This window comes from Podarcis pityusensis (assembly GCF_964106645.2).
Source record: "Podarcis pityusensis genome assembly, chromosome: 6".
Lineage (NCBI taxonomy): Eukaryota > Metazoa > Chordata > Lepidosauria > Squamata > Lacertidae > Podarcis > Podarcis pityusensis.
The window spans coordinates 40780226-40804820 of NC_138030.1; the positions used below are offsets into that span (position 1 = coordinate 40780226).

The 24595-nt window shown below is 45.2% G+C and overlaps 1 protein-coding gene across 1 annotated transcript; it reads left to right on the plus strand.

Annotated features, from left to right (window-relative positions):
• Window positions 1-1459: 1459 nt before the first annotated feature.
• On the plus strand, window positions 1460-20196 carry NUAK2 (NUAK family kinase 2). Its single transcript, XM_081010216.1, has 7 exons — window positions 1460-1768; window positions 9577-9697; window positions 11055-11206; window positions 13629-13694; window positions 15821-15940; window positions 16463-16595; window positions 17015-20196. The coding sequence occupies exons 1-7, from the start codon at window positions 1559-1561 to the stop codon at window positions 18169-18171; spliced, it is 1959 nt and encodes a 652-aa protein (XP_080866342.1). The 5' UTR covers window positions 1460-1558; the 3' UTR covers window positions 18172-20196.
• The last annotated feature ends 4399 nt before the right edge of the window (window positions 20197-24595 follow it).

Consider the following 24595-nt stretch of genomic DNA (forward strand, 5'->3'; position numbering starts at 1 on the left):
ATAATGTGTATAGCCCAGCAGGTTTTTTATTGAACCACAGGAAAACAATCCACTGCTAAAGGACATTCAAATATTAAGGCTACATCCTATGCACACTTATCTTCAAGTAAGCCCGGACTTACTTCTGAGTAGGTATGTATAGGACTGGCTGTATATATAGATTGCAGAATAAAACAGGATGTTTCCCATTAATTTTGCTTTAGGGTTTTTGTAGCAACAAATATTTTCACCATTTGCTTTTGCATCATTTCCTTAGCATATGTCTTCTGGTTGTTGTTCTAAATACAATGGAAATCTCAGAGCAGTGGTGGGGAACCTCTGGCCCTCCAAATGTTGTTGGACTCCGGTTCCCATCAGCCCCTGCCATCATGGCTAATGGTGAGGAATGATAGGACATATAGCCCCAAATCATTCTGAGGGCTACAAGTTTTAAACATTGTTTCCTTGGAAATAACTAATTGGGAATAGTGTCCTAGTGAGGAAGGGGGCTTTCAAACAACCTGTTTATTGAGCATTCATTCTGATTTGTTTGCAGGGCGATTCGATTATGTTGCATCAAAGGAAGTGTTATCGCACTTCCCAGTGTATTCTCCCTCACTTTCCTTATCACAGAGAGTTGCTATTGATCTCCTTTGTTTCTCAAGAACTCCCAATCAGCTATAATTACACAACCTGAATTTGCAAGTAGGTGATTGAATCCCACTTGAAAACAGGGACAGTCTGAGAGTGACCTTAACACTTTTTTTGTGTAAGCAAATCGGGATGAAAAGAAGTCTGCAAGGGACCGATGTATGACATTCACTGTTGATGGGGAAATAAGTATATATGTCCTACCTCACAGGGCTGGTGTGAGGATGATGGGAGAGGCAACATCTATGCTTTTTGATAAAAAGGCAATAAATAAAACGCATCTTTTTTTCTGATGTGGTCCCGAGGTGCTAAAACGAGGATGTTTGTGGAGTGCTGAAAGTCTAGTAATGATTTTGTAGGATGCAGTTATTTTCAAGATTCCCGCCTCTTGCTTGCTGCTGGAAACTCGCTTTCAAACAGCCATGCTAAGGCTGGCTTTTCAGAGACCCAACCCCCGCCGTGTGGCTCAGTTTCTGTAATTTTAACTTGTCTCCATAGAACCGATCACGTCTTCTTGGCTTTCTTTGTCTTGGGAGACAAAGCCCGACCACAGGATGCACGTCTTTCCTCGGAAGTCAGCCCCAACTGAGGTCCATAGAGCTCTGCTCCCACGCAGATGCGCCTGGCGAAGCATCCTTGAGATTTCTCTGACAACACAAGGCTTCTTGTCCCGTCCCCCCGCCCTGCTCCCCCTCCCCGCTTTCTCTCCCCCACCGCCAGGGACACCTTGCGAAATAGGTTGGCCACGTGAGCCGCCGCAGCCAACGGCTGCAAAGGGGGCGGTCCGGCAGCGGGCAGGTTTGTAGCATTTATTGGCTCGGCGCTGGCCGGCCGGCTCCAGCGGCGCTTGCAGTCTGCCGATCGCTCTCTCTCCGTCTCCCTCGCTCTCTCCGCCCGCTTTCGCTTGTCACCTGCGCCGGAGGGGGCGATGGATCGCGCCTGGCCCTCCGATCCCCCGGCGGCCTCCGCCGCGCTAAGGGACGGGCTCCTGCCGTCGCCCAAGCCCCCGGCAAAGAAGCAGGCGGTGAAGCGCCACTACCACAAGCACAACCTCCGGCATCGCTACGAGTTCCTGGAGACCCTGGGCAAAGGCACCTACGGCAAGGTGAAGAAGGCGCGGGAGAGATCTGGCAAGCTGGTAAGGAGAGAGAGGGAAGCGTGTGCGTGTGCATGTGTGAGTGTGAGTGTGCGGATCCGCTTTACGCCAGTATGCCGGGACCCTTCAGGCTAAGGTGCCTATTGCGCTGCGTGCACATTTCCGCCAAAGCTTATCGGCCAGTTCTTGGATCTTGGGGTTCCAGGCAGGATTCTGACCCTGTGCCAACTCCTAGGTGGGGAGGTCCCAGCAGCCCCCCCCATAAAATATTAGAAGGGGCCAGGCACCCCCAAAGTTGATTGGCACTGACATTCAAATGGGGTGCGCGCGCCACATCTTGTGATCGATTATGTGGGGTGGGGCTTATCTGCCCCCAGCCAAATATTCTATTCCGGTTGGCACCCCTGGTTGGGGCTGCTGCAAACCCGGACGCGCTTACACGGAAGTCAGGCCCCTTGAACGCCTTGCTTGCTCCTAATCTTGCATAGGATCGCGCTGTTGATCGGTCTCCTCCTTTGCAAGGTGTCAGAACAGGGTTGCCCCGAACAAGTTCCTTTGCTTGCCTGGATAGAATCCTCCCTCACCCTCCGCGGTGCCGCAGTTTGATTTTTCTTCCCAGAAGGATTCCCCGGGAAGATCTCCCTTGAATCTTCCCGCTGTTTGTGCCACCATCAGCACTGCTGTTCCTTTTCAGTTTAGCAGCGAGGTGGCTGGCAGCGGCAGGACGCCCTCGGCCAAATCCCCCTGCCTCAAAGCCCTTTCTCCCTCTGTCTGCCTCTGCGGCAAGCGCGGCGTTCTCGTCCTCCAGGTTTTAAGCCGTGTAAGCCGGCAACTGGGACCTCCTTTGCATTTCTGGATGGCGAGATGCCTGGCAGCGGCTCTATGGTTTTTGCGCATCTGATGCCATAAAGGTTGGCAGATTCTCCCTGGGAGATCACAGAAGTCTTCATCCTCTACAGCGCGGGGTTCCCTGCCGCAGACAGCAAAGGCTGCGGGGCGATTGGTGCTGCAGGAGAGCGCTTTCCAAGAGCGGGGGGGGGGGGGGGGGACGGGGGACGAAGGGGCGCGTGAATCGCGATTGCACAGCCTGCAGGGTTTGCTGGTGCCCGGGGCAGCTTCGAGATCCTTGGGAAAAATGTCTTTCTCTCACCCACCAACCCCCAGCATAGAAATAGATTGCATAATGAATGTCAGTTATCTTCTGCCAGAGTGCGTTTTAAAAAATAAAAATAAAAAAATCTGCAATTCAGATGAGCCTTGTAACTAGTTCTGCAATCTGAGTCTATGCAGATTTACTCAAAAATAAATTTCACTGGTTTTTAATGAGACTTACTTGGAGATAGTGGCTCATGGGTTGGCAGCCTTCACAAATTGTGAAGTTGCAGGGAAGGGAGGTGTGCAAAGAGAAAGAGGTTGGTTGGGTGGCCCTGTGAGACAGGGATCACCCCCCCACACACACTTTTTGGCAAAGGCCTCCTGGTTCCAAATTAGTGATGCAAACAGTGAAGGCAAAGCGAATTAATCCTAATCTGAGTTAATAAACTAAACTGGCAAGCTGTGGGACAGGCCTGTGCAAGTTAATGGTGGCCTTGCAAAACTTCACTTTCCTGGTGTGAATCATTCTGGCTGGTGAGGAACAGAGTGGTAGGATTAAGGGCAATTACATCCTACTGAGCCAGGGTGGTGAAAATTTCACCTCTTCTGCAAGACTGCCTTAAGTAGCTTTCTTTTTTGGTGACAATGGCAAGGCATTTATAGCAGCAGCTTCCTTGCAAGGCTGAGCTTTGGTGGTAGCCAAAATGCCCTTGTAAAATAGGAGGGCAAGTGGTCTGGGGGCCCCTTTTGGCAATGACACTCTTTTCTTTCCCCTTAAAAGTAGAGGACAAAGCTAGCCAATCCTCTGCTGCTATATTTAGTTCTCCTCTCTCCTCTGCTGTTATTGATCTGACATGAATTGCCTGTCACTGCCACTGTTTGCCTTTGTGGCTGGCCTCATTTGAAATGGGGAAAGTCGACTTTCATTGGCTGGAGTTTTCAGGCAGGGAGGGAATCTCTGCAGAATCTAGGAAGGGACCCAAAGCTCTTAGGGTCGGTCTCTCTCTCTCTTCTGATTTGACCTTGCTGTGCTGGTGTAAATTAGTATTTCTGGGGAAGGTACATCAGTGTCTGTGTGAACACAATTAAAATTAGCCCAAAGGTTGTTAGGGACTGTGTTCTAATAGCAGCACTTCCAGGTTCTGAACACGGGCACCTAAGCCTGTTAGAAACCTACTGCACAATGACAGTGGTCTCTCTACAAAACCCCTGTAGGAGAAGGTGTGTCTATACAGGCCTTGGCAAAGCCCTGGATTCTGGGAATAAATTAATCTGGTGGCATGATCATCTTGGCCCATTAGTGAGCAGTGTTGATGTGGGTGGTGGATAAACAGCTCCCAGTCATGCTGACTGAAGTGGCAGTTTTGTTTCCTTGTGAAAGGGGAATTTGCATGTTGACTTTTGGGTATTGTAGAAGGAAAGAACTATTACTGCAGTAGTGGGCTTGGCCTTTTTCTGCAGTGCTGAGTTGCTCAAACATGCAAACAAAAATTGCAGGTAGTCTGGCACAACCCGATGCCTCTTTTGTTTCGCATCATATCCAGCCTAATCTAATGAATTGTGCCTATCCCACCCCCACTCCTTTTGAAGGTTCTTTGCAAACTCAAACTGCAAACTACAGATCAGTCATGGAACTGTAGTGTTGAACCACAAGGGTCATCTAGTCCTAGTTTAGTGCAGGAATCTTTTGCCCAATGTGGTGGGGAGATTGAGTCTCCTGCTGTACCAACTGACCTATCTCTGCTACCCCCTTCTGGGGTTCTTTGCTTAACATCTAGCCTGATAAAAACACTTTTGGGGGGCCCTACCAGGTGTTACCTGGCTCCTATTAATACATTCAAACCTTGTTAAGCTTCACTGGGCTTATGGTTGCTGGGTCTAAAGATCACCCTTCTTCATATTGCCACCTTGGTTTCTTTAACTGACAAGTCTGTTAAGTATTTTTCAAGTCCTTGATCAGTGGCTTTAACAAATTGCCTGATTGTAGCCCTTAGGCAACCAGGAATTCCATGCTGGCCAGTGAGCAGGCTGGTGGCGTATGGATGGATGGAACTCTTGATAAAGCCCTCCTCTTGCCAGACCATTTGGGTGAGGGGTGCTCATTCCTTTGCACATTTGTCTGGAAATGCACACTGATAGCCTCTTAGCAGACTGGTGACTTTTGTGACTTTATTTCCAAGGCTGAGTTAACCATGCAGCAACTGTGCAGGGACATAGCAAAGGAAGATCTGCTATTAAAACCAAGAACTGTTTAGTTGCGACTCTTGCATTGCATTGGACTAGATGATCCTTGCAACTCTACAGTTCTATGATTGTATTTTTCTGTAAGTATGTCTGGCACTGTCTTCTTGGGCAATACCAGCATTGCTCTCCAGATGCTACTAATATCAAACGGTGCAGCTCCTCTCCTAATTTCAATGTAAAACCCCAATTTCATTCTGTTTATTCCATTTCCACATGAATGAAAATTGAGATGTATGTGATAACCGGTGCCTCTGTGTAGAAGACACAAGAGTCACCATATCTCAGTGAATCATCTTGATACCTGCTTTTGCTGACATCTAGGCCTGCTTAGGCTTCAAATGCATCCAAGCAAATCTTGCTCTGTGATGTTGTGGATCAAAGGAAGTAAATCCTGAGTCAGCTGTAGAGGAGTTCACATTTTAAATGAACTGATATTGTGTCAGACGTACTGTGACTGAAGAAACCAATGAACTTTTAATGCAGGCACCTTTCTATGTAAGTACCCCACTGGGTACTTAATATATTTATTTGCAAACAAAGCTCATATCGGGCCTTATGAAATTACTGGTTTATTTGCTTACACAGAGATTATGAGCAGCCTCCTTTTCTATCTGGAGCTTCATGTGAAACTGCAGACCAGATGAAAGTGATGAGCTGAATTGGTTTCTACACCTGTTTGCCATTCTACGTCTGCCTAAATGCTGGAGAGTAGCTTTTAGCTTTTGGCTTTCCGCCAAATCAAACAGGAAGCCTGCTGTTTCTATAGACTTTGCTAGCAAAATGTGATACATGGACTCCTAGTCCTGTGCTGTGCAGACAAAGGGGGAGGGTAGTGTGCCTAAAAATGGAAAGTCTCTCTCTCTCCCCACCCCACACCCCCAGTATCTTGGGAATATTGTGGGGAATAGCTGTTGGTCTACTGGTCTGTGGCGGCAAAAACAGAGAGCTTGTGGCACTGTTGACACTCACTCTCTGCCAGCAGGATATAATTCATTGCTTTCTGGGACTAAAGCAGTGAGCAGAATCTGGAACTGGTTTTGGAACCACCTGACAAACTTTCATTACCTGTCGGGAGATCTCTTCCTCTCCAAAACCATAATTAAAACCGGATTTGAAATGGGCTTTAAAGCCAAATTATAACAATCAAGCAGAACTGACTGGGGATATACGTGGTCTGCCTACAATCATAGTGCACTATATACAGTGGTTAAGCCTCACAAAAGATGTGCCTAGTCTAACTGGTCTCTGAAAGGGTGTGAGGCTAGTAGTCTAATGGAAACTTTCTCAAAGTCTCTTGTGGGCCATAGACACTTACTTTCCGAGTGCATTATGAACAGGGGCAGGGGAATTTCTTATGGGTCTACAATCATGCTCTGATCTTCATTGCTGCCATCTAATAAGAGTCCTGCTCAGCTCCTGCCACCCCCCCCCCCATCAAATGTCATCCTCAGTGAAGAAGAAAAATCAGTGAGATGGATAAAAAGTTGCTAATTTTTGCATCCCTTCAATTTGTACACTTTATTGTCAGTTATGTGTGTGAGTTTCTACAGAAATGATACATTTCTAACACAGGACCAGGCTAAAGGCCATGGGTAGCCACAGAAAGCACAGATCCGGTTACTCTTTTTTAAGCAAAATTAGGAGCTTCCACACAATTTCAGCTTCTAATGCGTCCCTTCAGGGATCTCTAGGATGAAAAGTTTCAGAAAATCAATAATGCAAGCCTGGATTATTGTTGATACTAATTTGGGATCGGATTATCAACATTCATACATCGCACATTGAGTGTGTTAGTTGCAGGTTTAATCACTTCAGAAACTAGCTAAAATTAATTTGCTAATCCAGTCACTGCGGGGTCACTGAGGAAAATGTAGCACCTCCTCACACTTGTGTCTGTGTGCTGGAAGGGCAGCCAGGCAGGTGCACAAAGGCCTGCATGTGCCAATACATGTGAGCACACTTTGATTTGTGTGGCCGTCGCCCTTTATTAATTTATAGTACTTTTATATCACTTTTTACTATACAATGGTCCCAAAGTGGAGCTATTAAAAGGCTGACTCTTCTCTTCCCAAGTGAGCTCAGTCTGGCCTCCAAGCTGTGGTCCTTTAATTGTCAGGCAGCACTCTTAATTTCTGGGAAGGCAAGGCAGGTGGCTCTTGGGTAGCTGTGCCCAAATCCTTAGGGCAGTTCAGACCAGACTAGATGCCAGGCATTCTGGGCACATGCCCCTGGGTCAGTGAATAATGGAGCAATGGGGATTCTCAATAGTGGGGGTTCCTGAGGGGAGGGGTGGAATGGATGAGGACCTTTGTAAAATTAGTAGGCTGCATCTTTGTCTGTTTACCAAAAAAGGGCTTTGCATTGTCCAACAGTTGTGCACATTCCAGAAGGGAGACCAGGTGATAAGGCACTGAGGCAGAAAGGGTTAAAGATTAACCCCCTGAACCAAGGCCACTTAGGGAAAGTGACTTGAGCTCAAACACACCATCTGTATTGCTTCCAACATTATTTACACCTTCTATTTATTTGGTTCCCCCATTCAACCTTGCTAGTTGGTAGGCAATGCATTTAGCAGATAAAGTCTTTACTGGATGTGGGCGTGATGCTCCCTACTTGTAACTGTAATGCCAAGTGTAGGTTGGATGTTGACTTATGTGACAACTCTGGATTAAGTAATTCCTATTGCAAGAAAACTGTAGGCTGCCCCCTGCCCCCAGGCACCTCTCCCTATATTATTCATTTTCTTTTATGTCATTGATTGATCTATACATCTCTCTTGCACAGAAGAACCTGCTTTGAACTTCCCTGATCATTTTTGCAACAAATGATTCATGATGTGCCTGGTTGAGCTCACATAATTGGTTTATCTTTTGGGGATACAATTCCTTGACTTCAAAAAGCTCAACAAACTCATAAGTGGGAAGGTGGTGATGAAATAGGTATTGCTAAACAACACACTGCTGTGGCAATATTGCCCAGTGACCCTAGATATGGAGAGCAGCCAGCATTGGTGGGTAAATATTGGGTTAACAAATTCTGGGACTTGCATGCACCACTTACATTTCTCTGAAAATATTCTTGTTAGGATAGTTTTTGTGATTATTACACTGTGATTGAGGGCAACTTTTATTTTCCTAAAAGTGCAGTGGGAAAGGCCACCATCTTGGATTCTCGTTTGGCTCGCTTGGAAGCTTGAAAGCAAACCATTTAGAATTGTATATGACTGCTAAAATCATGGGATTTTTTTGAATAAGAAGTGCACATGAATCTGATTTCTTGGATCCCAAGCTAACTTTCTAACTAGCAACTGGACCATCTCTTGATTCTGTTGCCCTTAGTCAGGCCTCCAAGGCCAGACCTCTTTGCTGCCGAGGCAAACAGGGTACCCCATCCTTTGGTACCCCTTGGTACCCCATCCTTTGAAATACTTACGGTAAATCAGGGGTAGGCAACCTAAGGCCTGTGGGCCGGATCCTGCCCAAACACCTTCTCAGTCTGGCCCATGGACGGTCCGGGAATCAGAGTGTTTTTACATGAGTAGAATGTGTCTTTTTATTTAAAATGCATCTCTGGGTTATTTGTGGGGCATAGAAATTTGTTCATTTTTTTCTTCAAAATATAGTCCGGCCCCCCACATGGTCTGAGGGATGGCCCATGGCTGAAAAAGGTTGCTGACCCCTGACTTAAATGCACAGTGCCGCCCTCTATCTGTTAGTGGTAATAGTGAATTGTGTGTTGATGGTGGTTGCATGGGGAGAGAGCTCTAACCCTTCACTGCTTTTGGGATGCAAGGCCAGGCCTCCCTTTCCTTGTTGTTGCTGGGAGGCTTAGTATTATGTGTCCTCCAGGATCCTTTTACAGGATTAATGCTGTTCCGCATTCTTGTCTGATAGAAGAAACGAGGTTGTGCTGGATTCCCTTGTAAATTCAACCCAAGGAGTCCATTGTCTTCACAATCCCTTTGAAAGAGGATTAGCTGCATCTATTCTCTGGTCCTCTCACTTTCCCTCTCTCCTCCCCTTCATTTCCTTGTGGAGGAATTTTCATAATAAAGAAATCTGAGCAAACTTTGGAAGGTTTCCTCCTGCCGGTTCAAATTTCCACCATTTTGGATTGCTGGTTGTGTTGCTGGGGTGGGAGGGGGGAGGAGTTCTGTGTTTACTAGTACTTCTTTTCCACAAAAGAGAACATTACCTGGAACTCATGGCTTCTCTTCCATTTCTTTCTTTCTTTATAAATTTGAGCGACTTATTCTCAGTCTAATATAACAGAGAACTGTTCCTAAGGGCATCAAGTAAAGCTATTGATATTACGTCATGTTCACTGGTCACATTCCATACAGTGATGTATCCTAACTGCAGAAGGATCATTTTTAATAGATATCACCCCTGTGACACAGAGCTTGTAGCTGGTCTATTTCCAATCATGAACACACTGGTATGTTGTATTTCCATCAGCAAGGAAGGAGATGACTTATTGGGTAACCATTTTTCAAACTCCCTGTTTTCCAGGTTGCCATCAAATCTATCCGGAAAGACAAAATAAAGGATGAGCAGGATCTTGTCCATATCCGGAGAGAGATTGAAATAATGTCGTCTCTCAATCACCCCCACATCATTGCTGTCCATGAAGGTAAGAACATTTAACACACAGCCCCTCTTCAGGTACAGGTGCCACTGTATATCCATATAATATTGGTGCCAGCCTCCTTGTCATTATTTTTCAGATGTCTGACTTTTCAGAAAGGGGTCAGACTGAACTCAAGAAGTTGTAGCTCCAACCAGATATACATGGAGAGACCCGTATATAATCAATTCTGATATTGTTAAATATGATATGCATAGGGCATGATTTCCATTTACTATAGGTATCAAAAGTGTGGTAAAATGTTTCTGTAATTTTTAGGAGGCTATCTGCAAAACTAATGGGGGGGGCACAAAGCTCTTTTCACTAAGCAGTGCTGGTTGCTGTTTCTTCTGTTTCCCGTTCTAATGTACAAATAAATGCCATTTTTCGTCAACTCCACAATGTTGCAAGGGTTGAAACTCTCTGTGGCTTCTACCGGAGGCACAAATGGATGACTCAGTAGTAGCAGCAGCAGCACACAGATCTAGAGGGTAAAAGTTCCCCTCCTACACCCTTTCGTACTGTCTTCCTTGTTTTTGTGTACAAAACAACTTGTAGTGGCGGCATGGTCTCTCTCTATTTTTTTTTTTTTTAAGCAATAGCAGCCAGCTCCTATTATTTCCAGCTTTGAGAGTAAGGATTCCTACAAAATTGTTCTTAGAACTCTGTGAAATGCCACGTAAGGTGTGTGTTCTAACCTGGTTCCTGGCTCCAGGTATTGCATATTTATTGTTGGCATATGGCAGATACGTGCAGTATTGTAAATACTGGTGACGGTGAGAGTTCTTAAGGCACCGTGCTGCTAAATATAGCAGAAGGGTTGGCATTTCACAAGGCTCTGTGTGTTTGTACAACCTGTGCCATTTGGTCCATAGCTCTTACTTTAACCCCAAAATGACTTGAACGGTGTGTTAAATTGTGATAGGAAAAACCTGACCCTAAGCTACTAACTGGTAAAATGCATTAGACTTGAATGAAATGTGCCTGTTTGTTAAACAGGCAGGTGTTGTGCCATCTTAGAATTTATATGAATGTACTCTTTAAAATAACGCTGCATTTGCAGCTGAACTGAACTGAAATGGTACTCTAGAGCACCAACTTCATGAGCCTGATTTGGAAGGGACACAAGTCAGGATAGGACAGGGACGGGGTTGTTGGACTAGAATGCCCATCATCCCTAACCATTGATCACCTTGGTTGGAGTTGATGAGAACTGGGAATCCAACAATGTCAAGAGGAGCAGAAGTTCCGCACTCTTGGGATAGGAACTAAAGCCACAGACTTGTCATCAAGATTGTTCAGCTTAGACATCTTGGATTCTTTGTGATTCATCTTAATGCCGTCCCTGTTCTTGTTCATGTAGTATTTGAAAACAGCAGCAAGATTGTCATTGTGATGGAGTATGCCAGCAAGGGAGACCTCTACGATTACATCAGTGAGCGCCAGAGATTAACTGAGCAGGAAGCCCGACATTTCTTCAGGCAGGTGGTGTCTGCTATCTACTACTGTCACAAGGTGAGTCAATTGGATGATTTAAAGTCTTGGTGCACCTTCTTATGTCTGTGCTGTTTCTCCAGCAGTTACTTAAGACACTTGGAAAGTCAAGAAGCGTAGGAGTCTTGAGACTCTGTTCAAATATCACCAGGAGTTGCCTCCTTGTCTTCATTGATCTCCCCAATGGTGCTGCTTTCGCTTGGGAAAATCCACAGTTTACCGCTGAAGCTGAGCAAACCGGATTGCTATTTGTTCCAATTTAGCACTAAAGCACAGGCTGTCTGTGGAAAAGCAGCAGGGCAAAGGCAGAACTGCTCTGACCTGTGCCTAGAAACCACGGCTGACCCATTCATAAGCCTGTGTGAAACAAGTATGTGGATCTGCATTGGTCTACAGGGAACATACAGTGCACAATATATTTGCATCACCATGCAGCAACATGCTTCAAGCACGGAGCATACAATATGTTATGAATGAACTGTTATAGAACAGTTACAGATATAAAGGCTAGTAATTATTGGCAGTCATAGGAATTTTGATGTTAACAAGGACATAAACATTGGCGGGCTACCTTCCTCCTTAAAGGAAAGAAGTGATAGGGGAGGGCTATTAGACCCTTGTCCTGCTGTACATAAGTGGGCCAGTTTGAGCAATACTGCCCATTCCAAGGCATGGTGCCCCTGGGACAAGTCACCTGAATTATAGTGTACACATAGGCCCAAACTGCATGCTCAGTTTCCACAAAGGTTTTTATGCGCACAGGCTGTGTTGTTTGGATGTGTTCTATGTGTAGTATTGGATTGGACAGGTACTGCGTTCTGTGCAGAGGTGTTACGGTGCTGGGAGACAAGCAAAGCTGCATATTTCCTCAGGGTGTTTTGTGTACTGCTAAGGCACTGTTTTCCTAACGAGGTTAGTCACAGTAGTATTGTCAATGTCAACCTTGCACTTGGGGGAACACCCATAGCTGTCACACTGGATTTAATACTAAAAATGTAAAGCATTCTGGCTTGCATTTTCACTTTTACTTGAAGCGAAAGGGTCCCTGTGAAGCGACAAATTCAGTTGTGCTGATCTGTACGGGGAATGCGAACAAACCTCTTTCTACCTGCTGTGTCATCAGTTTTTTTTTATAGTTTTAAATCTTGACTGTTAAGGAAACAGATGCTGGTAGTATTGCATCACTGAATGTTTAGAGACAGAGCCCATGAAATTTCGTTGACTCTTGAAAGTCTGGATTTGGTTAATTTTATTTTTGCCACTTGCAAAGTGTATACTAAAAATGGTAAGCTCATTTGCTAAACTGGAAAGCAGCTAATCTCATTTATTCTACCTTCAAAATGTATTCCTGTGATTTGAGGCAGACAAAAAAACTTAAGGTGATAGATTGAGCTTGGATAAAGCACTCATAATATATACCCTGGCAATAAATGTCTAGAATTCCTGGCCTCCTCCTACTTTGCACGTTTTGTTTTTGTTGCAGAATGTGGGGAGGAATGTAGAGATGCAGGTTTTGGAACTCTTTCTTTTGGGAAGGAATTTTGGGATTCTAGGAATGTTAAAGGCCAGAGGACAAAATGGGCTAGCGTGGTACATAGGAAGGTGTGAGCAGGGAACATAATTGCAATTTGTCATGGCATTACCTAAACTCCACATTGCAATAATATGGACTAGGAGCCTGACTTCTTTCTACTTTGCTCATGAAATTGTTAAATATCAGGCAATGATAGCAACTGAATGTGCTGGCTCCATCACATGATTTCAGGTCCATGGCAGATAGTGGTACCAAACATTGGTCAGATAATAGGCAATATGTGGATGGCCATGACATGATGCATCTTGAATGCAAAGGAGAGAGTTTTGTCCTTGTATCTGAGAAATGACACTAGCAAACCTGACATCTTTCACCCACCATCTTGTTTTGGAGATGGGGAAACAAGAATAGCAACATGCAACACTTGGTTAAAGAGGTCCTTTGTAGACATTCAGAGCTTTTGTCATTGTTTAGTGCAATTGGAGCTTTCATTTGTGGTGATCCTACTTATTTTCATGGACTTGCGATTATGAAAACATGGCTCTCAGGTTTGTATGCAAGCACGTGCTCTTATGGAAAGTTCTCTAGTTGTGTAGAAGAGCACTACGACAGCAGAATAAAGTGGAAGGTTCTCAATTTGAACCTAATTGTTGGGCTGAACATTTGCTGGAATCCCTTGTTAGAACTTTCTCTCCTGTATTCCTAGTGGGTGTGTATATTGTGTCTCTCACTTTAGTTTCCTGTCTGGCTGCTTTGGGCTTTTTGCCCTTAAGAAAAAAACCAACAGTCTGTTAAACACACTGCTAGCATCTCTATAGATGGACAGAATTAGTAGAGGCAGACTTCTAGCATGCTTTGGCTTCCACCAGAAAAAACAAACCTAAACTCTCCTTTTCCCTCTCTCAACAGAATGGAATTGTTCATAGAGATCTGAAGCTAGAAAACATCCTTCTGGACGCTAACGGCAACATCAAGGTAAGTGGAGCTATTCAAGTTGTCAGTAGCTTGCAACATGTGATGCTCAAATGTCTGTGAGGACATTATTTGCACCTTTAAAGTCAAGGTTGCTTTCAGATATTAGCAAAATATACAGAAAAAGAGGACTTTAAAAGCGCAATAGAAAGCTAATGACAAAATTAAAATCAATGCAAGAGAGAAAGGGGATGGGAATCTAATAAACATTGTAGCCAGTGAATATGCTTTACATTTGCATTGTGGAGTTGGAACCTGGAGTCTTAATGTTTGGGCAGCCACAACACCCTTCATCCTTGACCATTGACCAGGCTGGCAGGATGTGATGTGATTTGGAGTCCAACAACATCTGGAGGGCAGATGTTTGGGCAAGGATGGTTCAGACCATGTTCTCTGTGGGTTGTTCTCATTTCTAAACTGGCACCCGCTACAGTTGGATGCCAGGGTTGCAAAGGGGAAAGGTGAGCCTTGCTATTTCTTGTAAGTGTGGAAAACAAGAAATGCTGTCCTCCAGATCCTTGATATTTGTCGGGGACCAGGATCCTTTAACCAGAGAGACGAAGGAGCTATAAATAGCCAGAGGTTACCAGAATACCAGGGCATATCTCCCATGATAAACATGCAGCTATTCCGTGTAATCCAAATAATGACTCATGGCAAGTTAGGGATAAGGGGAAAGTTTTTTGTGGCTTACAAGCAAGGAGGAAATGCCTGTGTCCAAGATGATTAGACCACATATTTCAGTTGTCAGGCTTAAGAATAATCCAACAGAGTTTATCCTGGTCCTGTGCAAAAGGATAATACCTAGAGTTGTCCTACTATGGAATAATAAGAAAGTGAAATTCCCAGGCACCTTTTGAGCAACAGATGACCAAGTAGGAAACTTCTCTGATAATTGAAAGAAGCAATGTTGACTATTCACACTCAGTGGAAGGATAAATCTTACGCCAAGGGTAGCCAGTATGTGGCCCTCCAGATATCATAAAATCATAGATTTGTAGAGTTGGAAGGGTCTACGAGGCTCATCTTGTCCCAACCTTCTGCAATGCAGGACTCTTTTGCCCAGTGTGGGGCTTGAACCCATAAGAGTCTGAGCCTCCGCCAGCACAGCCATTGGTTAGGGATGACTGAGTTTGCAGTCCACCAGCAGACAGTACATAAGGGCAGCACCTTGGGCTACCCTTTTCTTTATGCAGAGAAAAGAAATCCATTGTAATAGCTTTAAAACTGTGATGGTCTTACTGGACCGCCAGGCATCTGGTACATCAACTAATTCCCATAGGCGCTTATGTAGCCAAACCCTTCTGTAGGGGACCTATGAGGTCTGGGTTCACAGAGGTGATGAGGGATGCATGAAGATGGCACTGCCTCAAGGCCCAGATTTGTGGTGTCAGCCCACTGAGTTTCCTACCTTTCATAATGCAGCAAGAGGGACTGGTAGGAAAATGTGGTATCCCAGAACTGTTAAAATCCAGGGGGCTTTAACTCCTCATATATTGCAAGGATAAGGAAACAACGCTTCCAAAGTTCTGCTTAATGGCATAAACCACGTACTCTTTCACCCAGAGAGTTTTTCCTCCTTAAAAAAAAAGAGAGCCAGTCAACTGTTAACATAATGGAGATTTTTGTGCAGTTAATAATAAACAAAGACCTCCCATGGCCTATGTTGCCTGAACAATAGGCCGTTCCGCAACTGTGAACCTGGAAACATGTTCTGTACCTTCTGGCTGATATGATTGGCTGTGAGGCTGGATAAACAAAGGTATTAAAAATGTGGTATCAGCAGATGCTTGCAGCTGTGGCACAAGCGCAAGGCTGGTAGAGCTCAGCTGCTCAGTTCTTCAAGCCCTGGTACATTCCTGATGAAGCAGTTCTGCTTTTAGTCTAGGAACTGAATGTGCTTTTAGGGCTTCCGCCTTTTTCCTGGAAGGCTCCTGAACAAGTGCATGGCAGGCAGAAATTCAACTGGTGCAGCTGTGATCCAGTGCCCAGCCCTAGAAGCTGTGGGTTCAGATTTCAAATCTTAATTCAGGCCAGCAATATTTTTAATAGACACAATGCAGGTTATGGTAGTGGTCTTCCACCAACAACAGTGCTAACCTGTGACCTTATTTCCCTCCCACCCCTAGATTGCAGACTTTGGCCTCTCCAATGTCTTCCAACAAGACAGGTTCCTCCAGACCTTCTGTGGGAGCCCCCTCTATGCATCCCCTGAGATCGTCAATGGAAGGCCTTACAAAGGACCTGAGGTAAGAGGGCTACTTATAAAACAAAACTCCAGACCCAACCATTCTCTCAGGCCAGTCCCTCATGGGCTGGCAGTTTTGTACCCTCTAGTCTGGGCTTCTCTCTCATCTTCTGCCTTCCTTCAGGGCACAGAGGCCTTAGGCAACCCCAGGGAAGGTGAGGGTTCCCCTTCTTAGACCACTGATGGTTCTGTCCATGTGCTCCCAGGCCTGAGGTTCCTTGTCTCATTTCCTTGGCAAATAAGATGATATTGTCTACATGGCACATAGTTCAAATTATGTGTCTTGATATGTCTTTGCCTAGCAATTAAAGCAGCTTGCTCCATCCAACATCTGCTCCATCCAACATATGAGCCCTCCGTGTGTTTGGAGCTATAACCTCTGTCAGCCCCAGCCAGCATGGTTGGGGATGAAGGGAGCTGTAGTCCAGTGACATCCAGAAGGCTGAATTAAAGCAATAGCAATGAGCAACACAGTCCTTGTTCTTTTCACCTGCTGATGCTTCTGTCTCTTCTGTTTCTTCAGGTTGACAGCTGGTCCCTTGGAGTGCTCCTCTATATTTTGATTCATGGCGCAATGCCTTTTGATGGTCAAGACTACAAGACTCTGGTCAAGCAAATCTCAAGTGGTGACTATAGAGAGCCCACCAAGCTATCGGGTGAGTGGAAATGGCAGTAGAAGTTCTGCATTCTGCTGTTTTGATATTGTTTTATGAAAGTGTGGATTACACATCCTGTGCCTCTCTGTGTGCAGTTAACACAAACAACATGTAGCACATAGCAGCCAGTGCATGCAACTGTCCCTGTTTATTAAATAAAATACGTAGTCATGAACATAAGGAGAGCCTGCTGGATCAGGTTGATGACCCATCTTAGTCCAGCATCCTGCTCTCACGGTGCAGCCAGACGTCATGGCTTTTGAATATCTGTTAAACAGGCCAAGCCATTGGCTGACATGCAGGTGGAGAGGTCAGAGTCTTCACTTACTTGAAGCACACACAGAGATTCTGGGGAAAGGAGATTTAAAATGGAACATGGCCCTTACTGGTGTATCTGATGTGGTTTCTTTGTCCTTCAGAGGCCTGCGGCTTGATCCGGTGGATGCTGATGGTGAACCCAGAGCGCCGAGCCACTATCGAAGACATTGCCAGCCACTGGTGGGTGAACTGGGGCTACAAGGTGCCCATTGGGGAGCAGGAGTCCTTGCGTGAGAACGAATCTCCATTGGCCACAGTGGCAGAGTGGCTGCGCCGCTCCTCCAGGCCCCTCTTTGAGAATGGCTCCAAGGTCCGCTGCTTCTTCAAGCAGCACATCCCTGGCGTCACGCTGGAGAGGCAGCGCTCGCTGAAGAAGTCTAAGAAGGAGAATGACGTCTCCCACGCTCTGCAGGAGACAGGACCTGTTCCCGAGAACCCATCCAAATCTATCCTCAAGAGACCCAAAGGCATCTTGAAGAAGAGGAATTCCTGCGAGAAGACCCAGGCCCCCCCTCCTGCTCCTCCTCTAGTGATGGCACCTCCCATGGACACGAGGAAGGAGAGCAATACTGGAACTGCCCTTGATTTGACTTGCGTCTTGTCATCCAAGGCTTTGAACTGCAAGAACGAAGATGTTGCAGCCACCCCTACCGCACCCAAGAAGGGAATCCTGAAGAAGCCCCCAAAGAGAGAGTCTGGCTACTACTCCTCCCCAGAGCGCAGTGAATCAGTGGATGTCTTGGACTCTAGCATGGACCTTGATGCCAACGTCTTTTCTGGTGATGCCTCCTCTGCATCCTCACCTCAAAGCTCCAGTTATGACCATCACACCAGGAGGAAAGGCATCTTGAAGCACAATGGCAAGTACTCTTCCAGCAGCACCGAGTCAGACAGCGTGCCTGCCAAAGTCTTCTCCCCTTTTACAGAAGTCGCCTTGCCCAAGCTGCCCCTGACCTGCCGTAGTCGCCCATCCAGTGCGGTGAGCGAGGACAGTATCCTTTCCACAGAGTCCTTTGACCAGCTTGACTTGCCTGATCGGGTGCTTGGGAGCAGAGGCATCCCGATGCGAGCATCCGTCTCTGCGGATGACCTCCTGCAGCTGGAGGAGGAGGGAGAGGCGGGAGGTCGGCGGCTCCGCCGCTGGACAGTGACTCGTTGCCAAAACCCTCTGGCAGATAGCTGCTTCTCCCTGGTGGACTGCGATAACGTCACCGAGGTCTACAAGCGGGCTGTGGCCATCAGCATGAAACTCAGCTGAGGGGGCCACGGGAAGACTTTGCGCTAATCAATGCACACATCCGCAGCGATGTCTCGCAGTGGCTCTGGCTCGGAAGGAACGGAGTTGTCCAAACAATTTGCACTTCCTTTTGAGGTGGGACGAGAGAACTTTCCTCAGACTTTGTCTTCTCCTCCCCCAACAGGGTTAGAAGTGCAACCGGCTAGAAGTATTTATTTGTTGCATATGCTTTGGAATGTAAAGAGAACACTCAAGGTTTTAACAATGGCTTGTACTGGGTCAACAGGGTATGGGAGTGTGTTTGGAGGGAGAAGAAGGTATGTTGGTAGGAAGTTTGTGGATATGGGATGGATCTGTAAGGGCAGTGTAGTGGGGCTGGAGTATTAGGGGAGAAACACGGAGGCATCTGTTAAGTGCAGGGCAGTGGGTTAAAAAAATAAATCAATCTCTGCCTTCTCACAGTGAGTTGAAATCCTAAATGGTGGAGACCTGTAACACTCCCGTGAATACTTTCATCTTCTCCAAACAGATCCTGATGATCATCCTTTTGATCTTAGTGACTGGGATGGTTATTTTATTTGCACTGTGCTTCTTTAATTGCACAAAGATCATAACTGAGGTAGAAACTCCTGAAGGGGAACAATGATGTGGCAAGGCAATAGGAAAGGAATAGCTCTTAAGCTGCAAAAAACTAGGTTTCTGGCCCCTTGGAGAGTATCTGCACTACAAACACAGAAAAGGGTGTCTTGCTATATCCTGGTATTCTCAGCCCTAAAAAAGTGGGGAGGGGGCAAGGGCTTGCTAATGTGATTCTGAGCATCCTCCATAAAATCAAGACTGTCTTTAGAAAAGCCTTGGTGGTTGAACTAAAAGCATGCAACCGTGGTGTAAGTAGGATGTCAGCTGTTGAGAACTCTCCACAGTAACAGCACACAGGACCTCAGAAAGATCCCTCACCATCCTTCCTGCTTTGGTTTATTTATTCATTTGAGCAGACTAGAATATTTTGATTCTTAATTATAGATTCTAAAAATAAAATAATGCAAGATGGCTAAAGGTGTATCTCTATCCTTGGTGTACCTTTCCTCTCTGCACCTCCTGAGAGAGAGATTGCAATTTTGAGAAAGTCAGTTTGACAACACCTGTGACCATTACAGCAGTCATTGTGTATCTCAGGAGATTGGCCTGCCCTTATTTTTGGGAAAAGATATTGACAGAAATGCGAATCAAATCAGAACTGGGGCACATGACATCTGAATGCTAAATGGAAGCCTTTACTGGAATGGGAGCAAATAAGGAATAGGCACATCAGGCATTAGAGAAAGTGGGCATCTTGTCCATGATAAACACATGTGCCTTTAAATACAAAAGTATGAACTGTGGCTCTGAGCATTAGATAAGTAAACTTACGCAGTTTAATGGAAGAAAGCCTTCTGGTGTCCTTCATTTCTCAATAGCCTCTTATACCCCCTAAAATTCCTCTCTAGAGGTCTGGGGGGGGGGCGCCTGAATAATGTGGGGTGAGGCTGTGGGCAGAGGACTGGAAACTTTCTTTTTATGAACTCCTTGGAAGTTAACTTATCTTAGCCTATGTGTGTTTGCCCGGATAGCTGTTACCTAATGGGGATTTTGCTGTTGCCAAGTATTTCAAAACACTGCTTTTCTGAGCAATGCAAGCTACTTGATGAAATGTTTTTGTTTCTTTTAATGGTTAAAGATGGTATTTTGTGTGTGTCTGTGTTTTTTTGTTGTTTTTTTAAAAAAGTAACTGGTGACTTTATAATATCTAGCAGGAAAGTGATCTGCAGAACATTTCTATCTTGTAACCCTTTTGGATTCCAAATAACCTGTTGCACTATCTTGCCATGTCTTCTCTGGTTGGCCTTCCAACTCTGTTTGCTTTGATTATTATTTTTGCCATCCAGAGAAGTTAATTAATACAAAAAAGCAAAATGAGACTTGAACTCTCTGGTCTATGCAGCTCTCCTTTTCGCAAGCTGATGGCAAACAATGGTTATGCAAAAAGAATAAAGGAAAAGGAACCAATTGTTGGATGCGTCAGTTGTCGTCATTGCCACTTCACTGGTTGGCCTGCCAAATGGTTAAAAGGCTGCTCCCCACCCACTCTTCTCTACTGGTCTTTTTCACATTCTCTGAAGACTGATCTTCTGAGATCTTCTGAAGCTAGTCACATCAAAATACTCTCTAGGCAAGACCACAAACTCCTTTGGCCATCGATCAGGAAATACTGTGAGCCCCTGGTTTCCATATGGGCAATTATGACCATTAGAAGGTAAAAGTGGGTTTTTCATACCTCATTGCAACCCCAACTGATTATAAAACATAGATTACTCATTACAGTTTTATCCCACTTCTTCTTATGAGGGGCATGCTAGCACCCAATAATTCCTGTTGAGGCAGAGGAGAGCACTGTATTGCAAATGGTTGGATATTAGAGCCCAGGATTCTTGCATTAAGCACTCCAGCCCCTGCACCTCACTGCCTCTCAGCAGTGAGAAACAACTCATTCATGTTAAGTAATTACACAGGCAATAAAGGTCTAGTCTTTTTATTACTTTCAATTATATCTTGCCTTTCGTCCCCGGTAAAGGTAAAAGGTAAAGGACCCTTGGATGGTTAAGTCCAGTCAAAAGGTGGTGGCGCTCATCTCACTTTTCAGGCCAAGGGAGCCGACGTTTGTCCACAGACAGCTTTCTGGGTCATGTGGCCAGCATGACTTCTGGCGCAACAGAACACTGTGACGGAAACCAGAGCGCACAGAAATGCTGTTTACCTTCCTACAACAGCAGTACCTATTTATCTACTTGCACTGACATGCTTCTGAACTGCTAGGTTGGCAGGAGCTGGGACAGAGCAACCGTTGCAGGGATTTGAACCACTGATGTTCTGATCAGCAAGCCCAAGAGGCTCTGTGGTTTAGACCACAGCTCATGGTTCTGAGAGGTGGGGCAGCCTCGAGTCTTATGGCTGTCTCAAAGTTACCCAACGAGCTTCACGGCTGAGCACAAATTGAAGCCTAGTTCTCCCAGGTTCTAGTCCAACACTAACCACTACACCATAAAATGCAGGAAAGATGTTTGTACAATTTCAAACACAGCCTCCCAGTTTCTTTTGCCAAAAGGCATGCACAGAAGCTGGAAGTCTTCAACAGTCTTACTGGATGCTATTGGTGTAACACATGAAGCTTTCAAAGAGTCTTCGTTCATCTAGTCCAGTATTGCCACTCAGCCCCTGGAGAACCACTGCCAGTCAAAGGCAGTGATCTCCACCCTGCCCCACACCTGCTGCCTGATCCTGCTAGCTAGAGATGCCAGGGACTGAACATTGGGATGGGGCTTTTTGTGTGCAAGTGTTCCCTGCTGCTAGGCTATGTACAGTTCCTCTGGAGTGGGGAAGTGGGATAAAACCGACATGGAACTGCACAATTTTGGGGAATCCCTTCCAAAAAAATAGGTAAAGGTACCCCTGACCATTAGGTCCAGTCATGGCCGACTCTGGGGTTGTGGCGCTCATCTTGCTTTATTGGCCGAGAGAGCCGGTGTACAGCTTCCGGGTCATGTGGCCAGCATGACTAAGCCACTTCTGGCGAACCAGAGCAGCGCACGGAAACGCGTTTACCTTCCTGCCGGAGCGGTACCTATTTATCTACTTGCACTTTGACGTGCTTTCGAACTGCTAGCTTGGCAGGAGCAGGGACCGAGTAACAGGAGCTCACCCCATTGCAGGGATTCGAACCGCCGACCTTCTGATTGGCAAGTCCTAGGCTCTGTGGTTTAACCCACAGCGCCACCCATGTCCCTTCCCAAAAAATAATATTCAGTAAATGGAAGTCTGAATTGCCCTATGCACTCAAGAGGTTATTGTTGCAGAGCTGAAACAAGGATTCAGGATAATCTTGGGCTCATCCTCACTGCCCTGCTGCATTTTCCCCAGGGAGACCTGCAGTTTAGTACTGAATTGGAAAAAAATTGCAATTGGGTGCTCCATGGATTGCCACTTGTTCCGAATCAGAGCTAGACCACTGGTTTTTCCAGGGGAAAGTGATAGGGCAAAGGCCAAACTGCTTGAACATGTCCCTTCGTCTTGGCTGTAAATGAGGGTAGGTGGTCATCAGCCCAACTAGTGCCTTCTAGGCAGGAAGGAAACAAAGGTTAATGAGGAAATTATGGGTATTGCCTTCTATCCGTTGAGTAGCTCATGATACAGGGGCATATACTGTGACCAGGTCATTGCCTCGAGGGACACTAAATTGTTGTAGGGAGAATCTTGTCTGGGAAAAATAATTGCAGGGGTGGAGCAGGAGAAAAACAGGAAGCTACTGAGCTTGCTGATGAAGCAATTCCTGTGCTGCAGAAGCAGGTGGGGGAGACTATGCCTGATAACCATCGAACCCCACATTGACCTCCCCGTTGGCAAAGGTTTGGCCATCCCACTGATACTTGCCAAAGTGCACTTTATCATGAAAGAAAGTATTAAAATATATCCATAGTTTGTTATTTCTTGCAGTGCTTGTTTAACCATATTTTTTTAGACTAAATATTTATAGCTTAATCCTGCAGTGAGATAATTGGTGATCTTACATTCTCCCTCTCTCATGAAAAAACCTGATTACCTTTATAAGTACAATAAATCTTTCAACAAAATTAAGTGTTCATAGGGGTGTTCGTACATTCTTGCAGGGATACAGTGGTACCTTGGGTTAAGAACTTAATTCATTCTGGAGGTCCATTCTTAACCTGAAACTGTTCTTAACCTGAAGCACCACTTTAGCTAATGGGGCCTCCCGCACTGCTGCTGCACGATTTCTGTTCTCATTTTGAAGCAAAGTTCTTAACCCGAGGTACTATTTCTGGGTTAGTGGAGTCTGTAACCAGAAACGTCTGTAACCTGAAGCATCTGTAACCTGAGGTACCATTGTACCTGAAATAATGATTCTGCAACAGGCAGAACTGCAACTTGCAGTTCAGATGTATGAAATTTTGACACTGCTGAAGACTTAAGGTCCAAAATTCATGCAGCAGTAAATTGATGGACTTGTGTGTTGCCATATTAAAAGCTGTTCTAGAGAGCCAACTCCTAGGGGTTTAGGTCACTTTGCCCCCTAGTAAAATATTTGAGGTGGCTGGGGCCCCTAAAGTAAATGGCATTGCCATTCAAATAGTGTGTGTGCGCGTGTGTTTGCCACATTATGTGGGGTGGGGCTTACCTGGGCCCCCCAATATTTTATTCAAGTTGGCACCCCTGTTCTAGAGCATCTCCTTTCAAGAGAATTTGACTACCCCTTTCCAATTATATGCAATTTCTAACCATGAGGCAATTAACACCTTAGTAATTAAGGTCACATCCATACCATACATTTAAAGCACACTGAATCATGGGAACTGTAGTTTGCCCTTACAGAGCCGCAGTTCCTAGCACAGCAGCAATTCCTCATATTTTGGGGAAGGGAAGCCATGTATTTAGAATGGTGTGAATGTGATCTATGTCTTTGTACAACGATTTAGAGTTTACATCCTTAAAAAGAAAGAGCAGCATGAGTGAGGCATCTTAAATTTACACTAACAGCATTTAATACCAGGGAATCACAATTAGAGAAAGCATTTCTAACTTGCTATTCCTCACAACGGGCGGGGTTCAATAACAAAACAGCCATCACCATTTCAGAAATGCAGTGATACAAATAAATATATCTAGAGCAGAAAATATACAAACCAGCACAGGATATGACTCATGATGGGCACTCGGAAACTACCATACTTACCAAATGCCTGGTTAATTATCCTTTACTTTCTACCAAGCACAATTTCCTAAAACAAATTCAAACTAGTACTTAAGGTTACTGTCTGGGAACCTACTTAAAGCACAGTATTTTCTCTCTGTAGCACTGCCACTTGCATGAAGCAAACCCTTTTGTGGCATAACAAAAATGGTATCTTTTTTTTCAGCGTTCAGATTGGTCAGCTAAAAATGGAATTGAATGCTGCATCTTGCAAAAAGCTGGTTTGAGAATGGTTTACAAAACTTGAATAGCAGCATGCCACAAGACCTGGAAATTATGTTAAAAGCCCAAACTCCAAAGTCTAAATGTGTAAACAAAACACACACACACCATAGGTCATTGCTGTTGCTATGTTAGATTTAAGTTAGGTTTTAACATTGATTTCCATTTTAATGCTAGTCTAATTTCAAAAAATAATAATAGACAAGCACAGTACTGAACGGACAGGTCCAAAATATCTGTTCTTGGGGAACTTGCCTTCAGAAATGGTGCTCGAAGGCCTTTTCAAGTTGATTAATGGAGCATAGTGTTTAGAATTGCTCATTATGTATACAAGCACCTCCAGCAGTAATTGCATTGTATTTGCACTAGGAATACCTCCAGGTGTTCTTGGACTCGGACTCCCATCAGCACCAGGCAGCACAG

What these genes read in the sequence shown, in the direction of transcription:
- NUAK2 (XM_081010216.1), top strand. Translation starts at nt 1,559, where the DNA reads ATGGATCGCGCCTGGCCCTCCGATCCCCCGGCGGCCTCCGCCGCGCTA. An exon ending in GGGAGAGATCTGGCAAGCTG is followed by an intron (nt 1,769 to 9,576) that starts GTAAGGAGAGAG and finishes CCTGTTTTCCAG; the next exon opens with GTTGCCATCAAATCTATCCG. An exon ending in AGAGCCCACCAAGCTATCGG is followed by an intron (nt 16,596 to 17,014) that starts GTGAGTGGAAAT and finishes TTTGTCCTTCAG; the next exon opens with AGGCCTGCGGCTTGATCCGG.